Source organism: Crocodylus siamensis, chromosome 1 (assembly GCF_052110815.1).
Source record: "Crocodylus siamensis isolate JL-2025a chromosome 1, ASM5211081v1, whole genome shotgun sequence".
NCBI classification, from domain to species: domain Eukaryota; kingdom Metazoa; phylum Chordata; order Crocodylia; family Crocodylidae; genus Crocodylus; species Crocodylus siamensis.
The window spans coordinates 416,663,852-416,686,160 of record NC_143395.1 but is presented as its reverse complement, the minus strand read 5'-3'; the positions used below and the strand labels follow the sequence as shown (position 1 = coordinate 416,686,160).

Below are 22,309 nucleotides of genomic sequence, written 5' to 3'. Positions count from 1 at the left end.
ACTGCCCCTGCTTTGTATAGAGACCACGTGCATGCCTTGCTTATAGGAAGGCTTCTTATAGAGGCCTAGAAACTCAGCAGACAGGTGGAGGTCCAGAAACCTTCAAACTGCCTATGTTAATTGGGGACTCAATAGAGAGAAAGAGTCGGCTATTAGAGGGTCAGGAATGCAGTGGCACAACTGGGATAATCAAGTCTTAATTCACAAAAGTTGCTTTAACAAATGGCAGGGGTTCTGGCTCCCCGCTCAATGCAGTAGCCAAAGGTGTTTTTCTCTGCTGTGTGCCAATCCCCAGGAGCTACCATTGAAGTTTGTCCCTTTGGGGCAGGCTGCCTGCGCTGGTGCTTGAGATGTCAAAGGATGTAGCAATATTGCTGCTATTTTTCCAGTTTACCAAGAAGGGCTGTGATTGGTATCTCTGTGCTTGAGGATGCTGGGTTATCGGCACCTCGGCGCTAGATAAGCAGGGCTGGAAAGGTCGAGAGACTCCTGCTTTGAGCTGATTGTTTGTGTATCCCCTCTGCCCTGAGAATATCTCTTGGGAACTGCAATATTACATCAGTTCAGCAGTCTATCTAAACCAATATCTTGTCTCCAACTGTGGCCAGGATAGGATGCCTCAGCAGAGACTGTTACAATCCGCGTAATCATTCATTATTAAATTAACCTGTCTTTATGACATGCTTCTGGGCTTTGCCAGTTGCCCTCTCCCCACTTTTCTGCTACACGGGTCAAGGTATTTTTAAGCATTGTTCAGAGGCATTGGGTGTTGGCTGCAGCCAAAGCTGGGGATTTTAAATGGGGTGTGCTGATGCTCCCATTGGGACTTAACGCTCCTGGCTGAAGGGCATTGCCCCTCCACTCTGGGTCAGACTGATCACTGTATTTGGGGTCAGGAAAGAATATTACCCCATGGTCAGATTGGTATGGACTTAGGGGGCTTTGCCTTCCTGTGTAGAGGGGGCGCGGCCCTCAACCTGCGATCTCTTGAGTGTTAACGCAGACAGTAGCCACCACGGTCCCTCTGCTTTACCTGTGGCAGGTTACACTGTTATGTCTTGTGTTACGTCAGGGCTGATGATAGTTGTACGAAGAGTTTAGACAATGAATTTGTATAGGTTCATTTGACTAGGGATGGTCCTACCTCAGGCAGAGGGTTGGACTAGATGACATCTAGATGATCCCCTTCCAGCCCGACTTCGGTATGATTCCATCACTGAAATAGGAATAACTATATTCTTCATATTTTTGCCCTACCTACTACAACTGAGGCTGTTCTTATTTTCATTTTATGTAGCTAATGCCACTTTTATTCCTGCTTTGTATTTGTGAGATAATAGGAGTGTAGTGTGGAAAGAGACTTTTTGGGGTCACATCTAACCCACCCCCCTGCTCCAGACAGGATTGTCCCTGACTACACCATCCAACCAAGTGTCTGTCCAACCTGCTCCTGAAAGTTTCCAGGGATGGAGAGTCCGCAACCCCTGTAGGCAGCCTGTTTCAGTCCTTGATTGCCCTCATAGTCAGAAAGTTCCTCCTAATCTCCAATTTAAATTTCCTTGGCAGCCGATGGAGGCCATTGCTCCTAGTCCTGTGCCCTACAACATGGAGTTTCTCTTAGTCAGGGTGACTAGCATGGGAGAAGGTGGCAGCATTATCAGATTGCAGCTGCATCCACACATTCAAGTAACCTGGGAGAATTCTTCCAGGTTTGTACTTGTGGTAGAAAACCTTACCCAGAGCCCCACGTACAGTCATTTGAATACTGAGGTCCTGAAGACCGAAGGGCTTGCAGTGCTGACACTGTACAGCGGGGTGGGGAGTCTGTGCACACATCTCAGTACGCTCTGCAGGCTCCCTTAGCTCTCCTGGCAGCAAACGACATAAGGCAGCCCTAACTGGCTAACCCAGACAACCCGTGGCCACCCAGCATTGTCAGCATGTACAGATATTCACTCTCCCAGGAGAAACTTTTCTGGAAATTATTTAACCCTGGTTGTGCCCAGGTTATTTTTCTCCTGGAGAGGCCATTTTTACTCCGGAAGAAAAGCCTGAACATGTATGCACTCGTGGCTCCTTCTGGGAAAACAGCAAATCTCCCAGGAGAACTGAATATCTGTACAAGGCCTTTGAATCTCATTGCCCTCTTTGGAGGCCGAGTCACTGGCACCAAAGCCAGGAGTCTTGGCATGTTCCTGAATCTGGCCTTTGATGTCCACCTTGCTGGGGTCATCTGGCCCCAGCAGTCTTTCCTGCCCAAATGCAGTGGGGACTAAACCCGATGATCTGTAAGGTCCCTTCCAGCCCCTAACAGCTATGAAACTTTGTTAGCAGTCACTTCATAGCAAAACTGAAATGAAAGGGGGTGGGGAAGGATTTTAAAGAGACAAGTGGTACAAAAGGAGCTTTATAAAATATTCTGTCAATGTAGATCTTGGACAGAGCAGGTAGTGTTCTTGGCTGCGGTAAAGGGAATTGAGTGGAAGTAATACAGTGGTTCAGTGGCTGTGTTAAAGCCATCCGTCTGTATCAATACAAGGAGCTTTCGCTCAGATTGAATCAGTTTTTGTCACAGAACAGGCTGGAAATAATCAAACCGCAGAAAGGAACAAGCTGTCAGAGTCCATGCGCATCCATCAAACACACTTCTCATCAGCTAGCACTGGCAGTTTTCAAAGCTGGAATTTTAAAAACAAGCTCATTTAGAAACGTGCGTTTGGGCCATTGTCGCCCAGAAGGGTGTAGCGATACCACGCGCGTCCAGACGTCGGAGTCGCAGCTTGCGGTTCTGTCCAGGTTATAGGCACAACTCCTAAGCGATCACTTCCAGGAAGAGCGCACACCCACCACAGATGCTTCCTCTGCCTGACAAAGGGTATTTAAACCCGAAAGCTTGCTAAGAAGAATTTTTCCCAACTATTTGAGTTGGTCTAAGAAAAGATATCAGATTGATCCAAAGAGCCTTGCCTAACGATTGCTTCAAAACTTTGATTCAACCGAGTTCACCTCCGCATGCAGCTAATGGGAGGAGAATGTGGTTTCCTCATCTGTGTTAAGCGTATGAATGCAGAGCATAAGAAAAGTGGAGACCTGGTATGGGACAGGGTGAACTTGGCCCAAGAGAAAGGCTCAGTGACCCCTTGGAGTGTGGTTTGGGGCTGTGTTTAACGGGGGGAAAGCTGCATTCGATGAAATGCAGAAACAGGTTGTTGAAAAAGAGACTGTCAGGCTCAGGGGAGAAAACTTTTCAGGTCTGCTCTGCCAGCTGTGCTCAGAAGACACTTCAGTACATTGGTGGACTGGCCCCTCGGGGTTAATGAGGAAGCATGTCTCAGTCTGGTTTCTAGTGGGCAGACATCAGCCACCAAACCCAGCAACTGTTTGGCCCCATTGACAGTTTTGGCCACGAGGCCAAACTAGCCTCCTCCCTGCCTTCCAGGCGGAAGCCGAGGGGCCTTGCCAGTGGAGGGCATTTGCATTGCTTCTGCCCGTGCCGTGCCCGCTTTATGCATGAATAAGAAATGCAGCCTTGTTTGCTGGGCACCTTTTCCCCCTGGTAATTCCCAGCAAAGCAAAGCGAAGCGAAGTGAGATGGAACAGACAAATACTATGAAGTCGCAGTCCACGTTGGTCCTACTCCTTGGCATTCTCCCGAGTGATGAGATTGCTTTAGGAATCAGCAATATTCATTATCTCATCAGACCATCAGACAATCTCATCAAATTGTTTGCAATTTAATTGGGCTTTACAATCTATTCTAAACCATTTACACAGCAGTAAAATAGTGATGCTAATAACTCCACAAAGGAGGTTTGTAAAGAGCGGGTACCAACTTCTTCCTTCAGGGCTGTCTGGAGAGGACTCGGCGTCGTTACTACAAGACCTAAAATGACTGCAGACCTGAAGCTTGGACTGGCAGAGAAGGGGATCTCCTTTCTGCTCCCCTGCTTGAAATGCCCAACAGTCAGCACAGACCCCACTCAGTTTTCATAAGCCACGCTTGTGGGCTTAGCCTCTGAAGTCCCATTAAAATCAGTGGTATAGGTTAGGTTGTAGCCAGGTTGGTCCAGGGACACAGACACACAGACAAGGTTCTTTGGGTAGATGTGATATCTTTAATTATACCAACTCTAATAGTTGGAAAAAATTCATCTTTGCAAGCTGTCGGGCACAAACACCCTTCATCAGTCATTAAAATCAGCGCGAACCATGCATCCAAACCCCACGCTGTGCTTTGCACCACGCACCTCCTGGCTTCTAGGGCCAGAAGGACTTCATAAAACCCGAAGAGATGTTTTGGAGAGGCCTGGAGTTTGCAACCCTCACAGTCCTGTCTCTTCCACCAGATTGGAAAGCCAAAGCAAAGTATAACCAGCAACAAAGCCCCTCTTCCTCTCTCTCATTCCCTCTCAGCCTTATAATCGCAGCAGCGGACAATTTTCAAGTGAAAAGTATTTTTAAAAAATCATCTTCTTATTCCGCTGACTTCTTTTGAACTGAAACTTTCCAGGAGGTACTTAACAACCAGCCCTTGTCTTGTCTGCAAACTTAAACTACTTCAAACCACCCGTTACATCAGGCAGGTAAATAAGTATCTCTTTCCATTGCGTCTCCAGGTGTTTTTACCTTATGCTCACTCCTTGTTGTGTTGCGTTGTTTCATATCTTTCCAACATCTGCTTGCAGGAGAGAGAGACAGGGCTGGTTGAAAGAGCAGTGCAGGATGTCAGCATTTCAAACATTGGCTTGACAGCGCTTGCACTTGGTCCAGCCGTCAAGCAGTTTTGCTTCCAGATACACAAAGAACACGCACCTAGAGTCTCTGCACTGCAAAGAGATGTGGCAGGCTAATTATTAAAAGACGTGCAGTTTGCTTTAAAGGAGGCACATCAGACTCTTTTCAGAGTTACAGCATCCCTTGATGTTCCCTCCTGCATGTTCCCTTCTAGGGGTTCGGTCTTTCTGTGATGTTGGGTTTTTTTGGTTTTAACTCCATCATTAAAATGGGCTTTTTATTTTCCTCTAAGTAGGGCATTCATTTTTCTACAGTGCAAGTGGTTTCTGCCTTAACTGTACCTATTAATAATGCAGAAGAGAATAGTGCATGTCATGCATTACTTGGGTGCCCTCAGAAAGGATATAGTTAAAACCACCCCAGGAAATTAGGTTTCTCTGTGTGGAGTGGATGGTGTGGAGAGTTGTCATGGTAGCTTGTGGCCCTTCACCTCCTCAGTTCCCCATTTCTGTGTGCTCCAGCAAGACATTTTCCCCTCATCCAGCAGAGATCGTTCTGCCTTTCCCACGTGTAAATCGCACTTACCTTCCAGTCTTAGCATGGCACTAGAGCTCCAGGTTTTGTTCCCATCTCTGCCTCTCCCTGTCTGATTTAAACAAGCTTAATAAACTGAACTTCATAAACTGATTTGAAAAAATCTCTTGGTTTTTCTGGGCCTCCGGTCCCCATCTGTAAAATGGGCACGATAGGACTGCCCTGCTTCACAGGGCATTGGGAGGATCACGCCATTCAAGACTGTGAGGCACTCAGACACAACAGTCATGGGGGGTCCCTATAAGTACCAAAGATAAGATTATCACAGACTTTCCATCACTCTTAAAGCAATATCAGTCACTGGAGAAGACATGCGCCTACTGCATTCTTTATTTCTTCTTTACATCTTTAATCAAGTTTGGTTGTGTGCTTTTGTGAATAAGGATAAACCACGCTGTCACGCTTCCAGTTCAGACATAGGCTTTGCACACGTTGTCAGTGTGGACCAGAGCCCATGTTCCCTTGCATGTAGAAGACTCTGCTCGATCAGGAAGAGTTCTTGGCATCCAGTCCAGACCTCGTTTCCCCTCTGTGAAATGCTGTAATTAGGATTCAGCTCAAATTCGTTGTCCAGTCTCAGCAGTTAGCATTCCTGGGGACCCTGCAAGACGTGGCAAAGTCAAAGCTTTTCTTTTCCATTAGCAGCTTAGGAGATCAGCTAAGGCAAACAGAACAGATAGTTGCAAGAACTAGGTGAGGAGCTATAATAAATCATTTCAGCTCTGTTGGCAACACCTGTGACTTGCTGTCTTTTGAAGGACCATAAGACGCTACTGTTGCAGGATGCGTCTGCAATCCGCGTGCTGTGCAAGCCTAAAGGAAGGATTCTCAGCAGGTCAGAGACCTGGGACAAAAGAGCATATATGGCCACAGGAACAACCCCTAGACTTCTCAGATCAGACCGTTTGGACTGTTAATACATCAGCACTGGGACAGGGATGTCATCCACATGGGTTTAGGAAAAATGCTCTCCAGTAGTCCAGGTAATGCATCCAGTATCTTGGAGGTGAAAACACTCTCAACCACTGGAGAAGTGCAGTCTGGCAACAAAGGGATCTTGTGACTTCTTAGCCCTTGGGTATTAATGCACCCTGACCATGATAACCAGAATCACTGCATCTTTTGCATGGAAAAACAGGTTGTTGCAGTATTCCTGAATTACCCAGAGGCCCTCACGAGGAGCTACAGGCTCTGGACCGAGAGCCATCTCTCTTTACCACAAGCCTGACTGGGAAACTCCCAGGTTTCTAGGTGAGATGATGAATGTTTTGCCAGCAGGGACAGTCCTTGTGCCCGCTGGCTGATTCCCCCGTCCTGGTAAAACGCCCCTAGCCCGGTGTGCCCTGGAAGACTGGTGGCGTCTATAGCAGTGTTGTCCTCCATCGCCTCTCTGGTGCACTTCCTGGGCATGAGCTTGGTATCCTTTCTTCTTCATGGACAGGGGTGTCAATCCTCGCTGGGGACTTAAGCACGCCTTCTGAAAGAGCTCCAGCCTTGTGGGGGTGCTCGGTTTACAGATCACCTTTTTGGGAACGCATCATGGTGAAAGCGAAGAGATGCAGGAATTTTGCAAAGGTTTCCAAATGCAATGGCTCTTTACTGCAGATAGCACTGAAAGTCTGCAGATCCAGTCAAAATAATATAACCCTGCACCAGAGGTGCCAGCTGATTTTTTTGTGGAGGGGTGAGGGGATAACACTGGTGGCATGGGAAGAGCAGAGGCAAATGGAGCCCGTGGAGGGCAGTGGTGGATGCAGGCTGCCTGCTACTGGCTCAGGGCTCCCCACCATGCTGTCCTCCACCCGGGAGCCCACACTGGCTGCACTGCCATGGCAAGGTGTCCCCTGCCTGCCCAGCAGCAGTGGGGGGCACAACTCTGTGCTGCCACCCCTGTTGCCTCTGGGCGGACACAGGGCACCTTGCCATGGCAGTGCAGCCAGTGTGGGCTCCCGGGTGGAGGACAGCATGGTGGGGAGCCCTGAGCCAGTAGTGCGTAGCCCGCCCCCTCCTCATGCACAACTCGAGGGGGCCCAGCTCGTGTCCCCCCTCCTCAGGAGTTCACACAGTGGCAGGAAGCCAGGCCCCCCCCGCACCCTTGAGAAACCACCCACGGCTCCATTGCACTCGCCTGGCTGGGCAAGCCCCTGCCCCACTCCCTCCCTCACTGTAGGGGTCTCAATTTGCCCCTCTCTGCCACCGACTTACCTATAGGCAGCTGGGGGAGCTGTTCTCCACTGCTGCTTGGGGCTGTATTCCTGGCCATATGCATGTGTGCACACGCACGCGTGCACATGGTGCCCCTGCATCCCGCTCCCCGTAGCTTCTTGCAGGCGGGAACACTGCCAGCCTGCACAGGGAAACCCGCTTTCCACGATACTGGGGATCCGGGACAAATGCTGTCCCAGAGTCATGCAGCCCGGGACCAGGACTTGATGTTCCCATTTCAGGACAGTCCCGCCCAGTTAAAGACAGGTGGTCACCCTACCCTCTTCCCAAGGGGCGCCAGGGTCCTCAGGCCCCCACGTACTCAGTGCCTATGCCCTGCACATATTTACCTGCCTTACTTTTCTCACCGTGCTGGAGCATGATCTGGACATAGGTCAGCGACACTGAGCGGGGTAATAAGCAGAGAGAAGTGACTCTGAGATCAGCAGCTCAGGTGTGGGACTGCCTTGAAGAGGCTTTTCTCTGCTAGTGACTTGGGGTAGTGGATTGCCGCTAGGGTGCTTGCTTAGTGCCGGGTGTGTGTCTAGGGTTTTTTCCCCCTCTGGCGTGTGATAGCTCTTCTGTTCTTTCTTTCATGTTTTTTTTGGTTCTGTTCTTCCTGTTCTTTTCATTCTTTTCTTCCTCCTTCTGGAATGACTGAGTGACAGGGCTTGCTCTGGGTGGAGCTGGTTTAGGTCACTGAGAGGTGGAGGTAGGATAGGCAGCCTTATAAAAAGGCAGCCACTAGTGAACAGAGAAGGAGTTTACCCCAGGAGGGAGCCAGGGAGCAGGAGACTATGTGCATGCATGAGTGTGTGGGAGCGTGGGCAGGGGTCCTGGTGCCAGTTCTAGTAGTGTGTCTTTTTCTTCCCTTGCCCCCCTCTCTTTTTTTATCCTTACAAATAGATATGCTTCAAGGAGAAAGGGAGGCATAAATGGAGTCTGGGTCAGCTGTTGTGACCTGTGTGGCATGTGCCAGGAGGGTCATGAGCACTTCATCTGCACCAAGTTTAAGCTGGTATCCATCCTGGAGGAGAAAGTTTGCAGATTGGAAGCACACGTGTCCATGCTGCATTGCATCTGGGACCAGGAAGATTACTTAGATGAGAGTTTTGAGAGGTTGGTACTAGAGAGGCCAAAGGGCAATGAGGAGAAGTGGCAATATGTGACCCCTCAAAGAAGGAGGGTCCCCAGAGTTGAAGAAGAGCATACTGATGTCAGCAACTACTTTCAAGCACTCTGCGGTGGAACCGCTGAGGAAACTGTAGAGAAGAGGACATCTGCAACATGAGCCAAAGGAGCCAGCAGCATAGACAGCAAGAAGTGCAAGGTCCCAAGGACACGGGCTGTGGGTCCACTGCACCAAGAAGAAAGAGAAGATTGTTCATGGCTGGTGACTCCCATCTGTGGGAGACAGCGGCACCAATTTTTCATCCAGATCTGGGGCCCTGGGAGGTGTGCTGCGTGCCTGGAGCCTGAATTCAGGGCATCGCAGAGAGTCTGCCAAAGCTCATCCATCCCTCGGCCCGCTGCCCCTTCCAGCTTGTCCACATAGGCACCATCAAGACTACCAGGAATGATGCTGACCAGATCAGAGGTGACTCTGAGGCTCTTGGCAGGAGGATTAAGTCACTTGGAGCACAAGTGAAGTTCTCATCAATCCTTCCTGTGGTGATCCAGGCTGAGACCATATCCTGGACATGAATGTGTGGCTGAAACAGTGGTGTTGAAATGAAGGACTCTGGGAAAGGGCCAGAGAGCTGCAGGACTGCAACAAGTGGCACAAAAAGAAAGCAAGGAGGTCAGCATGCAAAGCACAACCGATGCATGTATACAAGTGCGAGATCAGGGGATCATCAGTCTTGGATCCTGTCCTGACCAACAGGGAAGAACTGGTGGAGGATGTGAAGGGGATGGGTAACTTGGGAGGAAGCAATCACAATTCTCTAGAATTTCAGATCCCGAGCAAGGGAAAGCAAGAGGTTGGCAAATTAGGATACTAGATTTCAAAAAGGTGGATTTCATTTGACTCAATAGGCATGGTGTCATGGGTGGAAAAATTGAGGGATAAAGGTGCCTAGGAGGGCTGGGGGCTTCTAAGTGGCACAGTATTGGAAGCCCAACAAGAAACTGCCCCAACACAATGAAGGCACAAGGAAAATGGCAAGAGGCCTATGTGGCTGCCCAAGGAGTTTCTAAAATGCCTCAAATGCAAAAGGAAAGCATGCGAGCAATGGGAGAATGGGCGGTCATCAAGGATGCATACTAGGAAATAGCAAGAACCTGCAGGCACATAATTAGGAAAGCAAAGATAAAGAATGAGCTGCACCTGGCAAAGGAGTTTAAAGACAAGAAGAGGGTCTGTAAGTACGTTGGCCAGAAAAGGAGGACCAAGGAAGCTGTGGGTCTTCTGTTAAGAAGCTGGGGGAACTCCTAACCCAAGATACAAAAAACGCAGGGCTCCTCAACAACTGCTTTGCCCCAGTCTTCACAAAAAATTTAGCTGCTGCCAGACACCTAATAGGGATTATCTGGATAAAGAAGGGGGCAAGTGGAGGGAGGAGATAATAGAAGAGACAGTCAGAGAGCTTTTATTGGGCCTGAATGAATTTAAGTCAGCAGGGTCGGATAAGCCTCATCCCAGGGTCTTGAAGGAACTGGTAGAGGAGATTTTGGAGCCCTTGGCAATGATCTTCATGAAGTTGTGGGAGACAAGCCAGGTACCAGAGGACAGGGGAAGGGCCCACATAGTACCCTACTTTTAAAAAGGCAAGAAGAAAGACCCAGGGAACTGCTAGCCTCACCTCAGTACCTGGGAAGTTATTGGAGCACATCCTAAGAAGGCCATTGGCAAGCATCTGGAAGGGGACCAGCAGATGGATTTATGAAAAACAAATCATGTCAAACAAGCCTGATCTTCTTTGGACAAAGTAACTACTTGGGTAGACGAAAGGAAATGCTGTGGCTGTCGTGTATCTGGACTTCAGCAAGGCTTTTGACAAGATCCCGCACAACCTTCTCCTAAACAGATTGGAGAAATAAGAGCTCGATAGAGGTACTATAGCAGGAGTGGGAAAATGCAGCCCACGGGCTGGATGCGGCCCACTAGGCCATTCTATCCAGCCCACGGGGCCTCTAAAAAATTTAGAAAATTAATATTTATCTGCCCCAGGCTGCCTGTCATGCGGCCCTTGATGGCTTGCTGAAACTCAGTAAGTGGCCCTCCGCCCAAAATAATTGCCCACCCCTGTACTACAGGGTGGGTTGATCACTGGCTCAATGGCCATGAGCGAAGGGTAATTATTAACAGGTCCGAATGGTAGGAAGTTTCTAGTGAAGTCTCACAGGGGTCTGTCCTGGGCCCAGTGTGGTCCAACGTGTCTATTCATGATTTGGATGCTGGCATAGAAAACATCTTGAGCAAGTTTCTGAATGACACAAAACTGGGAAGGACGGTGAATATGCTGGAGGATGTGAGCACAATTCAGAAGGATCTTGACAGATTGGGAAGTCAGGCTGGAGTCCAATGCGGACAAATGCAAGGGCCTGCACCTTGGAAGGAATAATCAAAAGCACAGATACAAAATGGGGGGCACCTGGCTGGATGGCAGCATTATGGAAGAGGGCTTGGGAGTCTTGGTAGACCCCAGGTCCAATGCAAGTCTGCAGTGTGATGCAGTCATACAAAAGGGAAACATGGCGTTGAGCTGCATCGATAGCAGCATGAGGTGCAAGACATGGCAGGTGATAGTGTCCCTCTACTCAGCACCCGTCAGGCCTCATCTGGAGTACTGCGTGCAATCCTGGGCTCCACATTTTAAAAAAGACATAGAGAAATTACAGAGGGTCCAAAGGCAGGCAATAAAGATGATCAAGGCTTGGAAGACAACTCATATGAGGAGAGGCTGCAGGAACCAGGCATGTTCAGCTTGCAGAAAAGGCTCTTAAGAGGGGATATGACAGCAGTTTTCGAATACCTGAAGGGCTGCCATCAAGAAGAGGGAGAGCACCTTTTCTGTCTTGGTGCAGAGAGGAGGACATGGACCAGTGGTCTGAAGTTGCAGCAAAGTAAATTCAGATTGGATATCCGGAAAAAAATTCTTCACTGTGAGACTAGGGAGGCAGTGGAGTAGATGCCTCGGGAAGCTGTGGACTCTCCATCACTGGAGGTGTCCAAGAAGAGGTTGGACAGCCTTGGTCAGGATGATCTAGGTGTAATCGTGCTTATGTTCTGCTTTGGGTATTTCCCAGGCTTCTGGGCTTTGCTTGTCCCCTGCTTTGGCGTCTGTTGTGTCAGGGTTGAGGGTAGTCATGTCAAGTTTAAATTGTGGTTGTATGGGATGGCTTGGCTAGAGCTGATCCTGTCTCGGGCAGGGGGTTGAACTAGATGACCTGTGCAGGTCCCTTCCAGCCCTATTTCTTTATGACTCTACAACAGTCAGTCCTAATGCTCATTAGCTAATTAGGTATGAATTATAATGGCATTAACCTAAACCAGAACATTGTATAAAAACCAATAGGAAATTTGTTCCAAAGCTCTTGGACTTGCCTCTCTTTGGCTTCTCCAGTTTTCAGTTCAGTGGCCTTTAGGTGGCATGAGAAGCTGTCCGTATCTTGTGAGCACTTTCCCCACCTTTCCCACTCGTTCTCTTCTGGGATATACCCAAGTGTACTCCAGGACTTCCACCCACCACAAATGGTCTTATTCAAAGTCACTTCTAGTTTCATTTCCCCTTTATTTAAACATGTTATGGTTGGCCTTCTGGTGTTTAGGATCCACACCTAAGAAAATTGATTGCTTATTTTCTCTCTTATTTTGACTGCAAGTTCGTCACTGGAGATGACAGTCAGCCTTAGGTGTCCCCATCTCACAGGTGGTGAATGATAATCCCATAAACCCAACACCCAGCCCCGACCTAATCAAAACCAAGCTGGATACTGTATATTTTGCATATCATGTGTCCCCAGATAAGACATGCACCTTGTTTTTGGAAGGCAGGTAGTGCAGATTCTAGAGTCATGCCCAAGAGTTGACAGCATGCAGCAGCTCGCTCACCCTCAGCCAGTTCAGTGGCTGCTTCAGGCAAAAGTTACAGCATTAACCCTTTCACAGCTGCTACTGAATTAGCAGCAGCTTTTGACTGATCAGCCAAAAGCAACTGTCAATTCGGCTGTGGCTGTGAAGGGATTAAAAAAGGACTCCACTCCTGCTCCTTGCTGACTCAGAGAATGTGGCAGTCATTACAGCACAGAGCCTCCATGCTTCTATTCCAGAAAAAAAAATCAGCTTTCCTGCTTAAAGATGTGAATCCCAATTTTGAAGGGTTGAATATGGGGGGAAAGGAGCATGTGGTATGTGAGTAAAGTTTGGTCTTTGCAATTCCTCTGACTTCTATTTGTCGGCGTTGTGCAAACAGAGACAATCATTTCCCATACGCAGACACTAGAGTGCCCTGCCACGCAGTACTGCTCCTGCTCAGCAGTGTTGTCAAAGTTGCTAGTTCTCTCACTTTGGTGTATTATATTTTGCACCCCAAGTCAGTCTAAACAGGTTCCTGAGTCACAGTTAATAAGGCGTTGCATCTGCATGGCCACTAAGAGCGCTCTTCTGACATGCTGAGTAGAACCCACCAGTGCATCTACAAGATAAGAAAGTCCATCTCCATTTGCAAGGGGTGGCAAGTCCATCTCCATTTGCAAGGGAAGGAAAGTGAGGTCCAGGAAGGCTGGGACTTGCCCAGGGTCACACACACTCAGCTGGCTTCCAAGCCTGTCTTTGAACCACAGGACTGTCCCTGCCCCACGGTCACCACAACCCACTGCATTCACATGCCACCTCCCAACGCCATCTCGAGAGTTGGAGTCTATCTTATCAAAAAGCTGGTTCAAAAAGTAGCTGAAGGAAGCTGCTCTGATACAGTATATCTCAGCTGCACGCACATCGTTAGCTTGCCCCTGGCTCAGATCATGGAGGAGGTTGAGAGCACCCTCAGCCCCATTGCTAGAAGCTTTAATCCCAGGAGAATCAATGGGTGCTGGCTTTTGTCCTTAAGATGTGGGTAGGTAACTTCCTGGTTCCCTATAGTTTTAACCACACGTTCTGAAATCCTGGGGAGAAGTGGAGAGGAGAAGTGACTCAGGATGGGAAATTCTCAGTTTTTTCCCCTTAAAAAGGTGGGTGCGGGGCTTACAGGAAACACCAAGCCCGGAGGGGGGAGGGGGGTGTCTGTATCATCACTGTGATTGCTGCCCAGCTGTTTGTGCCTGTGTAACACCTTTCTTCTGTCTTCACTCAAGCTACACTTCTGATGAAGCAGGCCTGGCCACAGACCTCAACCTCTTGTGCCACTGAGGGCACGTTTCACCTCCCGGTGGACACTGGGACTGAGAACAGAACTTACCAAGCTTCATCTGCAGCATTCAGTAAATACATCTTTTCTTCTGGGGTTTTTACACAGTTGTTTTGCCTTCCTGTGTTACTCTTCTCTTTCTCTCTCTCTTTCTCTCTCTCTCTTTCCAGTGGCTTGGGGGCATTATTTGGGACATATAACCTCTTGCAACATATTTGGTTAATTTTGTGTGTGTGTTAAGGCTCCGTTGAGTATTTATTGTACACTATTATTAAAGATGCCGAGTTCAGTGGTGTTCATAACCCAGTAGGGAAGACACCACTCCAGAAGTGGCCCAGTTTCGACAAGAAGTCATACCCCAGTGGCCTTAAAGGGTCCTTTCTACTGTGTGGATCTCTGGACACTGTGTTTTTCCTGGAGACATGCTGATTTTCACTGCCCCACATCAGCATCTCTACAAAAACATGCTGGGAAGAAAAATATTGACACCCACTTCTGTCCTTCAAAAGGAAGAGAGAGAAATGTAGAGATGAACAGGGAAAGCCTCTCTGCTTTAATTGTCCCCTTCTTTGCGGAGTAGAGCTCAAATTGTCTTTTAGATGCATAGCCTTATTCATGCTCTCTTTCTCTTTCCTGGGCTGGGGCCTAATTCATACTGTCAGTGTGCCCAGATTACTGCACTTGGCCATGCTTCAGTCAGATAATGAATCCAGCCTTAGCAATAAATCTATGTGCACTTTGTCATTTAAGCGAAATAGCTTGCATAGGGGAGAGTACTGGTGAGGAGGGGGGTCACTTCGTCCTTCATTCAAATGGAGAAGGGGGGAGAAAGGGGCAGTCTCAAAACAAAAGTAATGCTCCAGGGATCCTGGTGAAATTCTCACCGAGACTTCACTTTGTACCTCTAACCAGGCAAGTGGCTTCTATGATAGGTTTGTTTCTCCTGTCCCTTTAGTGTGGAAAGATCACGGTGAACACACAGGCTTCCAGGTTGCGGTGCAGTTCCTTATTTACAAAGGAAGGAACAAGCCAATGCCCCCAAGCCCAGCACAGCCGCAGGGAAGGAGGACAAGTTTTGGAGGCATAGGTAGCTCTGCCATGTCTGATCCACCAAGAGCCATCTCCTCGTTTGCTGTTGAATCTGTGCCACTGCCAAGCAGCTGTGTGCTGAAAGCGCCAGCAAGCCTCTAAATGTCCAGCCCACACCTGTCACCTTGCCTGGCCCAACATAGTACCTGCTCCATTGACAAGCTGCCGCCCATATTCAGTGCAGCATTTAGTGCATGTCTTCACGCCTCCTTGAAGCACCTTGTCATGAATGTGGTGGTGGCAGTAATTTTGAAAACAGAGGTTGGGCTTTACCTGTTCAAAGCAGCTTGAAGATCTGTAGTAGGAAGCCAAATTCCTAGGAGCAGCGCAGCAGGGTGGGAAGAGGACAGTGCCTCAGCCTGCTTCTAAATCCCACCAAGGATGTACACAAAGCTCCCAAATAATGCTTTCGGTCAATATTCAATGTAAAGCAAGCCTGAGGCAGACATGGCTGTGGTAGGGAGGGATGACAGGGATACCTGTTAAGGGTGCGTGACACTTTCCATCACTGGTGACGCATAGGGGGTGCATACAGGTGCACGTGCTCACCCTGAGATCCGCTGTGCACCCCGAAACTTGAAGTCCCAGTGGAAGTACACTTCCAGTTTTGCCGCTGGCTTGGCAATTGGGTGCCGGGGGGGGAGCACCCTGTCAGCAATCTGGTGCCCCCCCAGACTCAGGAGGCATCAGTCGCCCATGCTTCCCATTATCAGCCCCTGTTTACTCTTAGAAAGTTTTCCAAGCTTTGCCCTTTGGGCTGCCACTTCCCATACTGGGTGTCTGTCTCAGGCTGGTTTCTTTTGTAATGGCTCCGCTGTTTTAAAGATGAGGCGAGAGGTATAGGCCTTGTTTTCCCTACGCTCAAAAATTCTTGGCTTTGAAAAGCTCTAGCACCCCGCCCCCCGCCTCCCCTCAGTTTCAAGTAGGTGTGTGAAGTTTGCCAGGCACTTAACTTCTTGTCTGCCATACTGGAGACCCAAGGGGTCTGCTTTGCAGGAGTGCTGACGACTCTTACTTAAAATCATAGAAAATGCGGGTTGGAGGGACCTCAGGAGGTCACATGTAGTTCAGCTCCTGCTCCAAGCAGTACCAGCCCCAACTGCATCATCCCAGCCAGGGCTTTGTTGAGCCGGTCCTTAAAAAGCTCCAATGATGGAGAGTCCACAATCTCTCTTGGTAACTTGTTTCTATTGAATCGGCAGGAATGGTGCACAAACAATATGAAGCGCTTTCTAACACTCTGGTTCTGAAGAACTGGGTCCGAGCTATCGCTAACTGATGCCCGCAATCTTCCCAGGCCTCAGTTCCCAATCTGTAAAATGGGCATAGCAGCAGTTCCTCTTAAACTGAACATACATCCAACTAATAACTTGGAACGACTCAGAGACTGTAGCGAGGGGCAGTGTAAAAAAAGAAATGCCTGGGAGGAAATCCCTCATGCTGTCTTCAGAGCAGGACTGCAATAGTGTGCAGACCATAAGTCCTAGGGCCACCCATTGAGCAAGGATAAAACAGGCTAATGAACAGCTTCTTTTAAATGAGCACCATACATCTGGTGCTTTACTGAGGCCAAGGTCCTGTGGAAGTAAAGATGTGCTACACTGTAATTAAAGATGATCATGATGCATAAACGTGAGGAAGGCAAAATCAGGTTGCCCAGGCAGCTTTCTTTCAGGCCTTCCCTAGCTTAGAGTGCTTGGTTTTGCAAGCTTGGCAGTGCTCCTATCACGGCGTACCACAGCCGTCACTTCTGCCAAGATGCCCTAGTTGCAATAAGACCCTCATTGTGCAAGGTACTGTACACGTGGGTAATGCAAGACAATTCCTGCCACAGACCCTTAAAATCTAAGGGCATGTCTGCCCTTTAAAAAGCCAAAACAGCTGAGGCACTGGGAACCTATGCAGGGATGCATGGGGAACGAGAGCAGCAAAGACACAGCAGGATTCGAAAGGATGTGGGTATGGGGGCCAGAGGTGCACGCTCAGGCTGCTGGCGATTCCCTGTGGAAGGAGGCCAGCCAGCATCCCAGCTGCTCCTGCAGACTGCTGTGTAGACATAGCGTAAAACAAAAGGACAGGCCAAGGCTGGAGGAGAGAAGACTGAGCAAGGATTTGATAACAGCCTTCAAATACCTGAAGGGTGATTACAAAGTGGATGCAGGTGGGCTTTTCTCTGAGGTTGCCAGGGACAGGACTAGGAGCAATGGTCTCAAACTGCAGCAGGGAAAATTGAGGTTGGTTAGGACAAACTTTGGAGCAGGCTCCCTAGAGAGCTCGTGAACTCTCCATCCCTGGAAGTTTTCAAGAGCAGGTTGGATGGACGCTTGGCCAGGATGATGCTGCCTTGAGCCGGGGGCTGGACTAGAGGACCTGGTGAGGTCTCTTCCAGCTCTATTTTCCAATGGTCCTAAAGAGCAGGGTGGGGAACAGGCACAAGTGCTGGCATGTCCCAGGCCAGCAGGCGTGCAGGGGACATAGCAACACTTTCTGATGAGTAACTTGACTTTACTGGTTAAATCTGGACCCACAGCCACAGCCCCGTACACTGCTTCAGACGCATTTCTGGCTTTTGTTGTCTTTCAACCTGCTCCCTACAGTGGGATTCAGCTGTAGTCCACCTATGCCTGTAGTCACAAGGATGCCTTTATTCTGGTATACATCCTGTAGTGAACTATAGTTTTACAATATAATGGCCAGGCTAAAAGGTCCCATGACTGCTGTTTTAAGTGTAAACTGTGTACAGGGTCCAGTGTTGACCCACAGAAGTCCCTAATCTGCAGCCAACCTGTGCCATGCTTATAAGGAGGCTGCACAGAGGGTAAGAGAAGATGGATGCATCTGGTTCTCATCATGAAGCCCAACATCACTGTTTTCAAGTCTCTAAAATATTAAGTAGAAGCAACAGAAATCCTCAGTGATGGAGCATTCAGCCTGTTTAGATTATTCTTTTCTTCCATCAGCCTCAGACTTGTTAAGAAGAAAATATCTTGGCTGGGGCCAGGGCCGGGGCCAGGGCTGGTGCATGCCCCGTGCAGTGCATGGAGTCATTCCAGAGACCCATGGACTAGGTCAGAGGTTCTCAAACTGTGGCCCACGGAGCACCACTGGCCCACGAGCTCCATTCAGATGGTCCACAGAAAGGTGACTTAAGGCTAAAGCTGACAAACGTTGTACCCGACTTCCCAGAACTTTGCTCAAAAAAACAGGCACATCCATTGCATTAGAAAGGCAAGACTACTGATATTAAAATATGAGTGGTGTGCTTTGATTTGTAGAACAAGGAAAAAGCTTATTAAGTGGTCCCCTGAGACCCTCAGCAATTTTTAAGTAGTCTGCAAAAAAAAAAAAAAAGTTTAAGAACCACTGGACTAGATCATGTGTCTCCATGGGTTGGATCTGGATTGTGTTTGACACCCCTAGTGTAGGCGACTTACCTGTATTTGCTTATATTTTTTCTCTCTAATTGTAATGGGAGCTATAAGGCTAAATGCCTTGCATAGCTTTGAAAATCAAAACCTGTTCCTAAATGCCCAGAAGCCAGAATAGTGAAGGCTGTGAGAACTTCTGCATCCTCCCAATAGGCTGTGAATCGTTAAAAAGTGTAATGAGGCTTTGAGAGTCACTGATAATCATGCTTTCCAGAACTAGCACACGTCTTACACCATTCAGAATTGCTTCCAAAAGAGCTGAATCCACAGACCAGTCCAAATTGTCCTGGTTTAATTTTTCTTCAGTTAATAAATGCACCAGACTGCATCTGTCTGAAGTGCGGGCCTTGCTCTATTTTTAGTGCAACAGATCAGCTGTCACAGACTCGGGAGTCCTGAGCCTCTGTGGTTCATGGGAGGAAGAGCCTGGGATGCTTCTGATTTCCACATCTAGCAAACCCACATGCATGTGGTTGAGATTTGACGCAGAGCTAGGAGCTCTTAGACTGCTGAAGAGGCAAGGCCAAGAGGCAGAAAAGCTGCTGTAGTGGAGGGAAGTGGCCTTGTGGAGTAAAAAGTGTACGTGGGTTTGCTGTGTCATTAAGAACGTCAGTACAACTTGTGCAGAAAGCACTTCCTACCACTTACACCAATACAGTGCATATGGAGGCGTATGGGAGGCCTTTGCTTTATTTAGGGTGGTTTAATTGCTGCCACGGGTAGGAACATCACTTCAAAACCAGCTTCAACCACATGTCCCCAGTTCTGGTTTTGTTCCCATGGCTTAACGGGGACCTGGCAGCAGTTGATGGGGCAGGCTCTACAGTGCCTAAAAGCGCTTCAGGTACAGAGCTGGGCCATTAGCTGCATGGGTAATGGCTCAGTTATTTAAAAGCCAGCACTGCTAACAGCGCTTGGCACATCTCCCCTTGACACACGTGGTTCCTTTTCCTATGGAAGTACCTCAGAGCTGCTTTCTTTTGGCCCTTGGATGGTCTGTGCGGAACGAGTGGGCTGTGGCAGTAGAGTTTTTCTGGGTCAGCATCCCACCACAGTTGGCATCTTTACTGGTATTCAGCAGAAAGGCCAGTACCTGGGAGGCTGAAACTCCCCTTTCCTCCCTTTAGATGCCCCAAGGCCGGGGAAAAATAAAAGGCGTTTAGCTAAACATTTTGCCTGAGTTTCCTTTCCTTGTTCCTGCCTTGGGGTTTAGCATCCTCCACTCCCCAAACCGCGCAGTGCTGACACTAGAGGCCATTGATATCCTGCCATTTAATTTGTGTGTTCAACGACAGCGAACACCACAGTGATCAGAAAGCACCAAGATCCCATTGGCTTAATCCTGCCAAGGTGCCTGTTACCCACATGCCATTTTCGTGTCTTGAGCATAATATGACACTGAAATTTTGTGCTGAATTCATTGCTGTCCCAAGCGCTGGCTGGGTCAACTCAGTTCATTTGTATTTGAGGTCTCTGATCTGTGGCTCCTTATGTGGGGGTTGACTTTTCCCAGTCTGTTGTTCTGAAAATGCAGCATCTGAAGAGTCTGAGTCTGCTGTGTCTTGTTCCTTTTAATGTCACAAAGCGAGGCCTGCGCTCCCATGAAAGCCAGACTACGCTGGGTGCAGGCCTTCTACATCCCCCTTCATGCATCTGATAAAGTAGATTGTTACCTACAAAAGCACGAGCTCTCTGAGCCAGTTAGTGTCTAAGGTACCACCCCACCCTGCCTTCTGCCTGCACGTACCTTGGTCCCTCTCTGTCCTTCCTTCCAGCTCCCCCTTGCAATGCCACTTCTTGGTCTTCTGCTCAGCTCTGCCGACAACCCTGACCTGCCAGCACCCCTCTTTATTCCAGCCCTAGCTGCACCTCAGCAGACACCAGATGTTCACACAGGCCCATACGGCAACTTTATGCAATAAACACATTTTCCAGGGAGTATATAAAGACTCCCAGGCTCATTTGTGACCTAGATCAGGTTTGAACAGAGGTGAAAGGCTAGTGCACACAGAGACTTATTAGTCTGCCTTATAAAGAGAACAGAAAGCACAGCTGCAAGGTTCCTGGAGTTTCCCCACTAATTTGGCATTAAAGTACCAATGACTCTCTTGAAACTTCCCCGCAGGGGCCTGTGGATCCCGTCAGCTTTGAAAGCTGAAAATCAACATGGAATTCAGGGGCCCAGGTGTCCTTTCTTCGGGAATCCCCTTGCTCTCCTCTGCCCTGGTTTTATTCAGTGGTTCTCATTAATGCCTCTCAGAACTGTGTTTGCCTCTTGACTCCGAGGTGCCACGGGGAAAAGGGCATTTTTGCACCAGGTGTGGGTTGGGAGTAGGGTGTTGTGTGAAGTGTGGAATCATGCTCTTTAGGGCTAAGCACAGTCAGAAAGCCCGAGGCTGAATCGATTTAATCTTTGCAGGTTAATTTAAGCTGCAGAGATTGAACCGATAAGCAAGTGAACAGAGATTCACTTTTGATTCTGGAAATGCAGCCACATGCCTGTGGTGGCCCAGCCCAGAAGCTGGGGGGCGCTAGAGCACACCTCCATGCTCAGCTAGAGCAGACAGCTTGGGCCAAGGCTAGCCCACCCGCCCTGCAAGGGGGTGGGGGCTTCAGGAGAGCTGCAAAGCATTGTGGGATGCTGGGGGACTGTGAGTTGACTTGAATCTGGAGGGGATCTGAGACAGAAGTTCAATAAACTGATTTAGTCTAAGTCGGTTAAGTCTGATACAGCATCCATCTAGATCTATCTGAAACCAGTTTTGGACATTTTGAAAGCGGTTTATGTGCACTGAACTTCTGTTGTGTTTCCGAGCACTTATACTGGTTAATGTGTAATTTGTGTCCCCACCTCAGAGGGCAGGTCTGTCATGAGAGGATGCAGAGTGGTACGAGGCAGGGCCAGAAAATCTGTGGCTATGCACATCCCATACCATTTCAGTTAAAGTTGGGTGTCAGTTGTAGACTGACAGGGGCTCTCTCTGGCCAGAAAACTAACTTCCAGATAACTTCCCACAGGGAGGTTACAAAGGGGATGGAGCTGGATTGTTGTAAGCGGGGGCAGACAACAGGGCAAGGAGCAACAGGCTCAAGTTGCAGCAAAGGAAGTTTAAGTTGGATATTAGAAAAAACTTTCTCATTAGGGGGGTGGTAGCACTGGAACGGGTTACCCAAAGAGGTTGTGGACTCTCCATCCTTGGAGTTTGTTAAGGTCCAGCTTGACAAAGCCCTGGCTGGGATGAGGTGGTTGGGGCTGGTCCTGCTTGGAGCAGGGGGTTGGACCAGCTCTGACTTCTGGAGGTCCCTTCCAGCCCTCATTTTCTATGATTCTCCGATTCCAGATCCAGCTCGCAGGGCATCATACTCTGGCTCCTAGAGCCGCTGTGTTGGCACAGCCAGCACCCACGGAGTTAGCACCGCCCCTGCCCAGACCCGCCCCAGGATTTCCAGGCGTGCAGATCAGCAGCAAGTGGCGGCAGCATTAATCACCACGTGCCAGCCAACCCCACACAGTGGCTCTGTCCGCCGTGGTGAGAAGCCCCACAGGGTGGATCCAGTCACCCCCCCAACTCATCCCTGCGTGCAAGGAGTGGAAAGCACTGAGCAGTCTCTGGAAGGGAGGAAATCAGCCACGTTCCAAGTGTTGTGTGAGACTAGATCCCAAGAGGCCAGCGTCCCATCTCTGTTCACCATGTGGTGCGCCTTCTGGATGGCCAACCCCAAGTGTTCAAAAATAATGACTCAAGCCTGTAAAAGCATGAGATTAGATTGAATCACCAGAGATTTTTTTTTCCTTCTTAAAGACAGGTTTTATAGCCACTTTTTAAATTCCCCTTCTGGTGTTGGAACATCCGCAGGAGATTTGCCAGCTTTTTTTCCCTGTTGCAGGCGGTGGAAGGGTTGAGATTC

The 22,309-nt window shown here is 48.9% G+C and overlaps 1 protein-coding gene across 8 annotated transcripts in view; it reads left to right on the top strand.

Annotated features, from left to right (window-relative positions):
- Positions 1-22,309, top strand: part of FAM168A (family with sequence similarity 168 member A) — a 343,456-nt gene that overhangs the window by 295,402 nt on the left and 25,745 nt on the right. For 7 of the 8 annotated variants that reach the window (XM_090030784.1, XM_090030783.1, XM_090030785.1 and 4 more), the window contains one exon: positions 13,831-13,956. The exons of the other annotated variant lie outside the window; for it this stretch is intronic. In XM_090030784.1, the coding sequence (XP_089886910.1) occupies positions 13,831-13,956 (126 nt within the window). The remainder of the gene's footprint in view (positions 1-13,830; positions 13,957-22,309) is intronic. 8 annotated transcript variants of the gene reach the window in all.